The following is a 13066-nucleotide window of genomic DNA, read 5'->3' as shown; positions in this document are numbered from 1 at the left end:
GTAGTTATTACTTTACATTCCCCATATGTCTACTTCATGTTTGGATCATTTTGGGAATGATATTTTAGTTTTTGGGGATATTACAAGGCTTAGAAGTTTAGAAGCAAATCTTGAAATTTTTCAGAAATTTTCAAAAACCCAATTTTTAGGGACCAGTTCAGGTCTGAAGTCCCTTTGCTAGGCTTACATAATAGAAACCACCCGAAAATGACCCCATTCTATAAACTACACCCCTCAAGGTAGTCAAAACAGATTTTACAAACTTTGTTAACCCTTTAGGTGTTCCACAAGAATTAATGGAAAATAGAGATACAATTTCAAAATTTCACTTTTTGGGCAGATTTTCCATTTTGATAATTTTTTTCCAGTTACAAAGCAAGAGTTAACAGCCAAACCAAACTCAATATTTATGGCCTTGGTTCTGTATTTTACAGAAACACCCCATATATGGTCGTAAACCGCTGTACAAGCACACGGCAAGGCGTAGAAGGAAAGGAATGCCATATGGTTTTTGGAAGGCAGGTTTTGCTGGACTTTTTTTTTACACCCATGTCCCATTTGAAGCCCCCCTGATGCACCCCTAGAGTAGAAACTCCAAAAAAGTGTCCCCATTTTAGAAACTACGGGATAGGGTGGCAGTATTGCTGGTACTAGTTTAGGGTACATATGATTTTTGGTTGCTCTATATTACACTTTTTGTGAGGCAAGATATCAAGAAATAGCTGTTTTGGCACAGTTTTTATTTTTTGTTATTTACAACATTCGTCTGACAGGTTAAATCATGTGATATTTTTATAGACCAGGTTGTCACGGACGCTGCGATACCTAATATGTATACTTTGTTTTTCTTTATGTAAGATTTACACAATGATTTCATTTTTGAAGCAAAAAAATTCATGTTTTAGGGTTTCCATAGTCTGAGAGCCATAATTTTTTCAGTTTTTGGGCGAGGGTATGATTTTTGCGGGATGAGATGAGTTTTATTGGCACTATTTTGGGGTGCGTGTGACTTTTTGATCGCTTGCTATTACACTTTTTGTGATGTAAGTTGACAAAAAATGGTTTATTTAGCACAGTTTTTATTTTTTACGGTGTTCATCTGAGGGGTTAGGTCATGTGATATTTTTATAGAGCCGGTCGATACGGACGCGGCGATACCTAATATGTATACTTTTTATTTTATTTATGTAAGTTTTACACAATAACAGCTTTTTTAAAACAAAAAAAATGATGTTTTAGTGTCTCCATATTCTGAGCCATAGGTTTTTTTTTTTTTTTTGGGTGATTGTCTCAGTTAGGGGCTCATTTTTTGCGGGATGAGTTGACGGTTAGATTGGTACTATTTTGGTGGGCAACGCCATTTTGATCGCTTGCTGTTGTACTTTTTGTGATGTAAGGTGACAAAAAAATGGTTTATTTAGGACAGTTTTAATTTTTTATTTTTTACGGTGTTCATATGAGGGGTTAGGTCATGTGATATGTTTATAGAGCCGGTCGATACGGACACGGCGATACCTAATATGTATACTCTTCCCCCCCGCCCCCCTATGTTTTTACCAATTTTTTTTAAACTTTATTTGGGGAAAATTATGTTTTTGTTTATTTTTACTTGAAACTTGTAATTTTCTTGGGCGAAAACTTTATTTTTTCATCTTTTTTTTTTAACTTTATTTTTTGTCCCACTTTGGAACTTGAACTTTTGGGGGTCTAATCCCCTTTACAATGCATTCCAATACTTCTGTATTGGAATGCATTGGCTGTATGAGTAATACTGTGTGTATTACTCATACAGCTTCCGGCCTGAGAGATCATGGGGGCTGGATCTCACAGGCACATCACAGGAAGGCAGCGGCGATGCCTCAGGAAGGCATTGCGCTGCCTTCCATGCCATCATGTCCCCCTACAGCCGCATGGGGACCCGATGGCACCGCTGTCCGCCGGATAAGGTAAAACCGCAAACCGCAGGTCTGAATTGTCACATGACCCCACCCGGCGTTTTGACAGGATGCCCGCTGAATGATTTCAGCGGACATCCTGTTGCGATTAACCTGCGCCGCGCCGCAATGCTGTTTTAAAGTTAGGACGTACCGGTACGTCCTGGGTCCTTAAGGACTCGGCAAACATGACGTCCTAAGTCGTTAAAACTTAAAGGATAACTGCCGTATATATTTTTTTTGGAGTATTCGATTGTGGTGATTAATATCACCTTGGTGGCCCTATTTCAACTTTTCACTGTGTATTCAATTACCCCTTAATTCCAAATTTTTGTTCCCTGTACTGCCTACTTTTACCTGTGCTTAAAATAGGGTTGCTAGGCATGTTCCGTCTATCTGTTGAAGGACGGAGGACGCAGAAGCACGCTGCGTGCAAGGTCAAATTACTGACAGCCAGGGACTGTAAATAAATGATTAAAGCCAGGTCCTCCCCAGCAGACCCTGTCCCTGCGCTTGGCAGACGCTCCCTCACTCAGCAGAGCTGGCGAAGGCAGAGTTGGAGCAGCGCACAACAGGGAAGGGAGATCTGCCATCTGCTCAGTGTATAAATGAAAGCAACATGTGGTAAAAGGACCCCTTTGTGCTGCAGGAGATTAACCCTTTAGGGGGATGGCTCTGGTTACTGACACTTTTGGGGGGCTATTGTTACTTGCTAGTGAGGGCAGGCGGGATTAGCCTCAGGGTGAGGCCAGTGGCGGACATCTTAACTGAATAGTGAAATTGCAGTTTTATGCAGACTGGTTGCTAAGGGCTGAATCTTATTAAATATGGGGTAAGTCAGTCTAAGGCCTCCTGCACACGACCGTATGGCTTTTTCAGTGTTTTGCGGTCTGTTTTTCCCGGATCCGTTGTTCCGTTTTTTTGTTTCCGTTGTGTTTCTGTTTCTGTTCCGTTTTTCCCTATGGCATATACAGTATACAATAATTACATAGATAAAATTGGGCCGGGCATAACATTTTCAATAGATGGTTCCGCAAAAAACGGAATGGAAACGGAAGACATACGGATGCATTTCCCGAATGTGTTCCGTTTTTTTGCAGACCCATTGACTTGAATGCGGGCAATAATAGGACATGTTCTATCTTTAAACGGAATGGAAAAACAGAAATATGGAAACGGAATGCATACGAAGTACATTCCGTTTTTTTTTGCGGAACCATTGAAATGAATGGTTCCGTATACGGAACGCAAAAAACCGCCAGTAAACGGGGAAAAAAAACGCTTGTGTGCAGGAGGCCTAATAGTAACTGATTCTGGAATATCATGTTATTAGTAACTACATATATGAAAATTGAAATTAGGGTCTAAATGTGACAGTTATCCTTTAACTTTTACTCATTAATAAATATAAAAGTAAATTCATCCCAAAAGAAAACAAATATATGAGACAAAAGATAAATCAGTGTTACTTCTCACATGTTCAGGAGCTATTTAAGAAACACTGATACACCGATCGCTCCTTAAACTGTCAGGATGCTGACATCTTCTCCTTTACATATCACATAATAATCCCCTGATGAACCAAGCGTATCAGAATATTGGGGAATCGCCTCGGGACAGATCTACAGGGTGGGCCATTTGTATGGATACACCTTAATAAAATGGGAATGGTTGGTGATATTAACTTCCTGTTTGTGGCACATTAGTATATGTGAGGGGGGAAACTTTTCAAGATGGGTGGTGACGATGGCGGCCATTTTGAAGTCAGCCATTTTGAATCCAACCTTTGTTTTTCCAATAGGAAGAGAGTCATGTGACACATCAAACTTATTGGGAATTTCACAAGAAAAACAATGGTGTGCTTGGTTTTAACGTAACTTTATTCTTTCATGAGTTATTTACAAGTTTCTGACCACTTATAAAATGTGTTCAATGTGCTGCCCATTGTGTTGGATTGTCAATGCAACCCTCTTCTCCCACTCTTCACACACTGATAGCAACACAGCAGGAGAAATGCTAGCACAGGCTTTCAGTATCCGTAGTTTCAGGTGCTGCGCGTCTCGTATCTTCACAGCATAGACTATTGCCTTCAGATGACCCCAAAGATAAAAGTCTAAGGGGGTCTGATCGGGAGACCTTGAGGGCCATTCAACTGGCCCACGACGACCAATCCACTTTCCAGGAAACTGTTCATCTAGGAATGCTCAGACCTGACACCCATAATGTGGTGGTGCACAATAAGTTTGATGTGTCAGATGACCCTCTTCCTATTGAAAAAACAAAAGTTGGATTCAAAATGGCTGACTTCAAAATGGCCGCCATGGTCACCACCCATCTTGAAAAGTTTCCCCCCTCACATATACCAATGTGCCACAAACAGGAAGTTAATATCACCAACCATTCCCATTTTATTAAGGTGTATCCATATAAATTGCCCACCCTGTACATTAAGGGAGCTAATTCCTCATCTTCAGGGCTTTACAGGTGATAAGTGAGGGTTTAGCCACCGATAAGTGGGGTCTCCCCTTTCGGAGCGGGTGCTCCGCTTTTAGGCAGGAGTAGCCCTAGGGACAAAATAAGGATCTATCTTCCTCCCAGTACTGGCCTCACTGTTGCTAATCCTCATTGTTTACCTGACATCATCAAACTGGAAGGCTACTTTCACACTAGTGTATTTACTAAATCTGACAGGGTTCAGCAAAAACGCTTCCAATACTAATAATACAACCATCTGCCTCCATTATAAACTGATCCGGTTCTATTATCTTTAACATTGCCAAGACGGATCCGTCATGAACTCCATTTAAAGTCAAGGGGGACGGATCCGTTTTCTTTTGTGTCAGAGAAAACTGATCCGTCCCCATTGACTTTCATTGTGGGTCATGACGGATCAGTTTTGCTCTGCATCGCATGACGGAAAGAAAACCACAGCATGCTGCGGTTTGCTCCCCTCTATGAGAACGCAACCAAACGGAACATAATGCATTTTGGAGCATTCCGTTCTGTTCAGTAACGTATTGTCCCCGTTGACAATAAATGGGGACAAAACTGAAATGTTTTTTCCGGTATTGAGACCCTATTATGGATCTCAATACTGGAAAATAGAAACGCTAGTGTGAAAGTAGCCTAAGGGCTCTTTCACACCTGCGTTCTTTTCTTCCGGCATAGAGTTCCGTCGTCGGTTCAGGATGTCTTCAGTTCCGGAACGGAACGTTTTTTGGCCGGAGAAAATACCGCAGCATGCTGCGCTTTTTGCTCCAGCCAAAAATCCTCAACACTTGCCGCAAGGCCGGATCCGGAATTAATGCCCATTGAAAGGCATTGATCCGGATCCGGCCTTAAGCTAAACGTCTTTTCGGCGCATTGCCGGACCCGACATTTAGCTTTTTCAGAGTGGTTACCATGGCTGCCGGGACGCTAAAGTCCTGGCAGCCATGGTAAAGTGTAGCGGGGAGCGGCATACTTACCGTCCGTGCGGCTCCCCGGGCGCTCCAGAGTGACGTCAGGGCGCCCCAAGCGCATGGATCACGTGATCACATGTATCACGTCATCCATGCGCATGGGGCGCTCTGACGTCATTCTGGAGCGCCCCGGGAGCCGCAAGGACTGTAAGTATACCGCTCCCCCGCTCCCCGCTCCTACTATGGCAACCAGGACTTTAATAGCGTCCTGGCTGCCATAGTAACACTGAACGCATTTTGAAGACGGCTCAGTCTTCAAATGCTTTCAGTACACTTGCGTTTTTCCGGATCCGGCGTGTAATACTGATTTATTTTTTGTTTTGTATATTTGTTTTTTTTGGGATGAATTTACTTTTATATTTATTAATATGTAAAAGTTAAGCTTTAGAGACCTGTTTCTAGTTCGCAGTGATATATTTTTGATACTGGCAAAACCTTACTAACTTTTCTCTCCACTTCTGAAAGTGTAGAAATAGGCACAGGTCATCAAAAGTCGCAAAATGTGTGAAATGTTTACACCAAATGTCCCATGTGACATCGCTTGCCACATTTTTACAACACAAAACTGGCGTAACAGATTTGATAAATACTCAAAAGAGATTGAGGAAACTGAATTTTCCTAACTGCATATTTTTGTTAGGTCTTAAAAGCCTGTAAAAATGTGCAGTTTTCAGCCCAAATGTTTCTGTTCACTTACATTTAGACACTGGAGTTTTTCCCCACTGCACAATAAAAAGAACATACAAGAGGCCCAGTTCACACTCTGCATTTCAGTGCAGTTTTTTTTATTATATTTTTACTCTTGTTACAAAAAAGAGAAGTATACTTTTTCCCATATTTCTTTAGGTTTCACTCCTCAGTACAATGTGTTGCTTTTTCTAAAGAACATCTCTTAGGCCTCTTTCACACGACCGTATGGCTTTTTCAGTGTTTTGAGGTCCGTTTTTCACGGATCCGTTGTTCCGTTATTTGTTTGTCGTGTTTCCGTTTCTGTTCTGTTTTTCCGTATGGCATATACAGTATACAGTAATTACGTAGAAAAAATTGGGCTCGGTTTAACATTTTCAGTAGATGGTTCCGCAAAAACGGAACGGATACGGAAGACACACAGATGCATTTCCTTATGTATTCCGTTTTTTTGGCGGACCCATTGAATGGAATGTGATTTGCGGGCAATAATAGGACATGTTCTATCTTTTAACGGAACGGAAATACGGAAATGGAATGCATACGGAGTACATTCAGTTTTTTTTTGCTGAACCATTAAAATGAATGGTTCCGTATACAGACCGTATATGGAACGCAAAAAACGGCATGTAAACGGAAAAAATCCAATATTTATTACTTATCCTGTGGGTACATGATTACTTTTTGTGGGGCTAATCCCTGTAACATTACACACACAGATGATATCAATAAAAACTAATAGGTTGTCTGTGAATTAGCAAAAAAAAAAAAAAAGCAGCAATTGATCTACTTCAAGGTAAGAAGTTTTATAAGGTTTTTCCTATACGCTTACTGTCTTTTTTTTTTTCTTTCATGCTGTAAATTCAGTTGACCAAAGGTAGCTTTGTTCGTCTAATGACAGGTTTAATACCCGTAGCCGGCGTTGCTGCTGCATTTCATGTATGAAAACAGGGTAGGAACAGTTTTTTTTTTTTTAAAGGATTTTAGAATTAATGATATGGAACCAGTCTTTGCAGCTTGAAGACCACTTCAGTGTGTACCGTGTGTGTTAAAACTGTTGCGGCCTTGTTCTGCATGCCCTGTAACTCTTGTGCTGTCATGTTCTGGTCAATTACAGCTTTATGAAGCCTTGGCATTGATTCCCACTTATGCTAATAGGGGAAACTGAGCAGCTGCCTTGTGTGACAGGCTCAGGGTGCAGAACAGAACATGAGCACCAGTCAGTGCTATATAGTTTTGCTTTATATATTATTATTTATTATTATTTAATATTAAAGCACTATTCATTCCATAGCGCTGTACATATGATAAGGGGTATACATACATAATACAGACAATTGCACGAAGCATGAACAAAACGAGTTACAGACTGGTACAGAAGGAGGCCTTACAATCTACATATTTTTATTATATAGTATATAAAGCCAGTCTGTCCTCTTGTTTTCTTGTGTATAGCTTACAACTGTATGTAGAGCAGAATGTGACATAATGTGACATCTTTGTCCTCACTGCTTGTAGTTGCAGCAGTAACGATCCCAAATGCTGCATGATGATTGCTGAAGTTATCATTTTACGCAGTTTGTCCTCTGGGATGAGTACTTACCGGTACTTAACCTGGCACTAATTTAAAGGGTATGTTCACGCAAGGCAAGTATGCTGCGGATTTACATAATGGTAATGTTGGTGGAAAATAATCAGCGTATTAAAGTACCAGCAAAGTAGATGAGATTTTGCCAAATCTCATCTATACATTGTGGAATACATCTGTATCGGACATTGACCGCAGCATGTCAGTATATGCTGTGGATTCCCTTTTGCAATGCAGAGGGTGAAATCTGCAGCAAGTCCTAGAGAAATCCACAGATTTTGCAGCAGATTCGTTTCAGGTTTTACTGTGGACTTGCAACAGATTTTTTTTCCTCTGCAATTTACGTCCCTTATGGATATACCGTAGGATAAATGCACACAAGGCCGATTTGTGTCCAGACAAGCTGCATGAAATCTGCTCCAACACCACATTAAAAAACCCACATAAATCTGCACTATTTATCAAGGTTTTGGTGTGTTTTTTTTTTGTTCAGTTTTTATGCAGTTTTTGTTGTGGATTTTCTGTTTATGTAAACCACCCTATTGAAGTCTATTGGGAAAACCACTCTACCAGTCTACGCTGCACAAACAGTTGGCATGCCATGGATTTCAGAATCCGCACAGTATGTCAGTATCCACACTGATGAAAAAAAAGCTAATTGTGCATGAGATTTGTCAGACCTTTTGCTCTAAATCTTGATCTTTTGATCATTTTGCTGGGGCTGTATTATACTCAGTCCCTGTCATAGAAATGCCTGTCTGGTCCACAAAATGGACAAGAACAGGACAATGTTCAGTAATGTGCAGCCATGTTTTTCTAATCCTGGACAAAGCTGCGCTGTTTTCACATCGCTTTAATATGTTGTGCAGATGACATTTGCTTATTACATTATTTTAAGTTATTTCAAGCCTTAAACCAGAATACTTACAAGTAATTGAACCAACGCATGAAAGCAGATTATAAAAATACAAGGTACAGAATCTGGCAGTCAGGTGGTGAGATGTGAAATGCTGGCACTTTCGAAGCCCAGGCGGCTGTCGCTGCTGTGTGGTCCAGACCTGTGGTTTACTTTTTAATCATGGCTAGTATTTTCTGTAGGTGGTAACGGTTTACAACTGTTTTTCTTTTATAGAGGAGGAACGACGAGTGAAAGCCAACGATCGTGATTACAATGAAAAGTTTAATTATGCAGTGAGTATTATTTGTTGCCATTCAGTGTGCCTGTTAAAATGAGTTCACTCATCATTCATTACTGAAGAAACATTGCCTGAAAATGATTATGCATGCTATCTGGTGTTGACAGTGTATGTTTCCCGTCTTCACCACCTCCCAGGTTAAATGTTTTTTCAGTTTTTCTTTTGGGCAACCATCTGGGTCTTTTTCTTACCCTTCCAGGTTGAGTTCCCTCCCAGTATCATTCGATGGAAATAACTGGCTGAGCTGTGGTAACTTCAGGAGGAATGTCTTGAGCTGCACTCGGTACATCTCCTGGCAGCTCTGGACCTCCGTTCAAATGATTCTAAATTCATTTTTGCATATGTTTCAGTCTGGGCTGTGAAGTCACGGAGGCGGTCCTATCAGTGATTGACAGCTATCTCTGTATACACAGTCATAGAGGGAAGGCTGTCAGTCACTGATAGGACCACCTCCTGGACTTCAAAGACCAGAATGAGAACAGATATAAATGTATAAATGACAAGTTTAACAGAATCTTCTCCCATAAAACTTTACATCAATCTGCTCAGCTCCTCCTGCTCTATAACAAGCTGCCTTCAGCTCAGATACCATAGTCAACGTAACATGTTCCCTTTTAAATGTTAGTAAACTTACATATTCTCATGTGACTAAATGGCGTGGTTAGGAGGTTTTAGGAGATGGTTCTGGGGTTGGAATACCAGAATAAAGAACAGGTGTCATAAGACAAGTAGGGTTGTTATGATACCAAAATGTTGATTCGATTTCGATACCATAAAAAAGTATTGAGATACTCAATACCATTCGATATCACGCAAAAAAAATAAAACCCCAAAAAAGCAGCGTGCATTCCGCATTTTATGGAACGTCCGGCCCATAATCGAACAGTCCGATCCTATTATTTTTTAACCCTGAGGGGTTAACTGCCGCTGATCACAGCCCCCTGTTATAGAAGTCGGGTGCCGGCTATGTGTTTCTGCAGCTAGCACCCGCCTCCTGTTTTTGTATTAAAGAGGACCTTTCACCTTGAAAAACATTGTGAACTAAGTATGCTGCCATGGAGAGCGGCGCCCGGGGATCCCTATTATCCCTGGGCGCCGCTCCGTTCTCCCATTATCCCCTCCGGTATCTTTACTCACTAAGTTATAGTAGGCGGTGTCTGCCCTTGTCCTGTGGGCGTCTCCTTCTCCTAGGCTGCAGCGCTGGCCAATCGCAGCGCACAGCTCACAGCCTGGGAGTTTTTTTTCTCCCAGCGTGTGAGCTGTGCGCTGCGATTGGCCAGCGCTACAGCCTAGGAGAAGGAGACGCCCACAGAACAAGGGCAGACACCGCCTACTATAACTTAGTGAGTAAAGATACCGGAGGGGATAATGGGAGAACGGAGCGGCGCCCGGGGATAATAGTAAGTGCAGTGAGATCCCCGGGCGCCGCTCTCCATGGCAGCATACTTAGGTCACAATGTTTTTCAAGGTGAAAGGTCCTCTTTAATGGTTTAGTTACATCATTGGTGGCGCAGTGGCCACAGTCCCTCCCCTCCTCCGCCCCTCTCTCTTCTCATTAGTGGCAGCAGCACAGAAGGGAGGGAGAGAATGCATCCTTCTCCACTGTGCTGCTGCTGAGGGAACATGGCGCGTGCTGAGAGCAGCGCGCTCCATGTTCTCCGATACTAGGCTGTGCAGTAGCACACCCTAGTATCGGTAAATGGCAAATCCCGGTATCGAATCGATACCGGTACAAAAGTATCGATAATTCGATACCTGGTGCAACCCTAAAGAAAAGTGCTCAATAAAAAGGGGCACATACTGTGTAGATAGTTAATCAGCCCCCATCTGGTTGAATTGGATGCCATGATGTACTTTTTGCCTGCGGCTCTTCTCTAATCAGTGATCACTCTTGTTGCCTTGAAAAGTTAACCATGGTACATAAAATATTGTAATATCCCTATTGTACATTATTTGCCTTTATTTTATGTCCCTGTGTAACTTGACAGTTAATTAATGAAACCCAGTAAATTTTATAACGGCGTGAGTTCTTCTGTAGCCTCGTTGCTCTTCTAACTGTCAAGCGTTTTGCTGTCCGCCTGACAAAGCGGAGCCAAACGTATCCGTCCTGGCACTCAATGTAAGTCAATGGGGACGGATCCGTTTTCTCTGACACAATCTGGCACAATAGAAAACTGATCAGTCCCCCATTGACTTTTAGTTTCAAAGTATTTTATTCACAATGATAGAAATCGTGAACATCTTACAGCATACATAAAATGGCACAGAAATAACATGCTTCACGGAAATCAGATCATATATGCTGAGTAGATACCATTATATCCATACAGAATATGATAGGGAACAAATAATGAATAAAACATAAAAGAAAATAAATAAAATAAAATAACGCAACAATAACATGCAGAGATCACACCTGGGAGCCAAAGTAGACTAATTTAGTGCCTAAACATTTAAAGACACACAATAACCCTCAGACAGGTACTATCAAGATATGTGCCCTAAGATTCGCAATCAGTAATAAGTCAAGTTACGTTGTATAGCCGTTAATTATGAGGATGACATCGAGGGTTCCCACAACTTCTCAAAGGCTTCATATGTGTCTTGGCGGATAGCGTTTAGTCTCTCATAGAGCAATATTTTGTTAATTCTATTAACTACTGCTTGAAAGCTAAGATCCGCTGATCGCCATTTATACGCAATATGGATCCTGGCTGCTAATAACATGTGCTGAGACAGTTTAAATTTGGAATACGACATCCTTGAAGATTTGTCGCCAAGGAGGCACAAGGTGGGTAACAGAGGGAAGGCACAATCCAGCACAGAGGAGATCAGGTCACGGATCTTACTCCAAAATCTCTGCACAACTGGGCAAGACCACCAAATGTGGTAGACCGTGCCGTCCACTCCGCACCCCCTGAAACACAAAGGAGAGACTTCCGGATAGATGCGATGAAGTCTATATGGAACTAAGTATGTCCTATGAAGAACCTTGATTGAGGTTTCCGCTAAAGTAATTTGCCAAGAGGTCTTAGTCAGGGTCTGCGAACATTGATGCCATTTTGCAATAGTAAGGTCTTCCTGGATGTCCCCCTCCCACTCTAACATATATGGCAACCTAAGTCCCTCCGGTAAGGTGTTTAGCAAATTATAAATCCTAGAAAGCAACCCCTGCTTGTACAGCGAGTAAGTAACAAATCTCTCAAAGGGTGTAAAATCCAGTTTCGTGTTATTAATCCTCAGGGATTGAAGGCATGAGAAGATTTGCAAGGCATTAAATGATTCACAATCTGGTAGATCGTATTTGTTTTTAAAGTCTGCTATGGACATAAGTTTCCCCCTAATCAAAAACCTATAAAGAGTGGTAAAGTTATTGGAAGTCCACCACCGGAATGTCCCTATCCGGAGGCCAGGGTGGAACAATGGATTACCAAATAAGTGAAAAAGCGGCGTATGTTTGGATTGGAGGCCTGCTTTAAATCTAACAGACCGCCATAGAATCAGTGAATGATGTGACAATGGTGAAGCTGTTCGTATGGCCGATGGCAAGGGAGTGGTATTCCAGAGCAAGGATCTCCAGGTCCAGGGTGCACAAAGGGTCTGTTCTAGAGATACCCACAGGGGGGAGACCTCCGGTTTTAAGTGGGTCAGGAATAATTGAGCCAAACCTGCTGATTTGTAATACTTGATGAAATCTGGAACAGAGAGACCTCCCTGAGATTTGTGTCTACACATTGTGGACCTGGAGATCCTGGCCTGCTTGCCAGCCCATATAAATTTCATGGTATCCGCCTGCAAATTTCGGAGATCTTTGATGGGGACCTGAACCGGAAGGGTTCAAAATAAATAGAGGATGCGGGGCAGGACCACCATCCTAACAATATGTATTCTCCCTATCCATGAGACTGGTAGTGCGCCCCAAGTTTTGTAATCCTCTCTAATCCTACGGTAAAGTGGGAGGTAATTAAGTTTGTAGGTTGAGGACAGCTTCGCAGGTATTGAAGTTCCTAGATATTGAATATGGGTAGTTAGTTGGGAGAAGGGAAAATTTTGGGAAAGTGAAGATTGAAGGGATGGGGGAGAGTTACACAACAGAAGTTCAGACTTCTTGTGGTTAATTTTGAGCCCTGAGGCTAAGTAAAAGGCATTTAGCAGCTGTAGTAGGTTTGGAAGCGAGATAAGAGGGTTGGTCAGGGATAA

The 13066-nt window shown here is 41.8% G+C and overlaps 1 protein-coding gene across 1 annotated transcript in view; it reads left to right on the top strand.

Annotated features, from left to right (window-relative positions):
* The window catches only part of ATP8B4 (ATPase phospholipid transporting 8B4 (putative)), a 515241-nt gene that overhangs the window by 87780 nt on the left and 414395 nt on the right, over positions 1-13066 (top strand). Inside the window, exon 3 of the mRNA XM_040414025.1 lies at positions 8803-8861. Within this exon, the coding sequence (XP_040269959.1) occupies positions 8803-8861 (59 nt within the window). The remainder of the gene's footprint in view (positions 1-8802; positions 8862-13066) is intronic.

The sequence above is a fragment of the Bufo bufo genome, chromosome 1 (assembly GCF_905171765.1).
Source record: "Bufo bufo chromosome 1, aBufBuf1.1, whole genome shotgun sequence".
NCBI lineage: Eukaryota > Metazoa > Chordata > Amphibia > Anura > Bufonidae > Bufo > Bufo bufo.
Note: the sequence above shows the minus strand (reverse complement) of the source record. Positions and strands in the feature narration are given on the sequence as shown.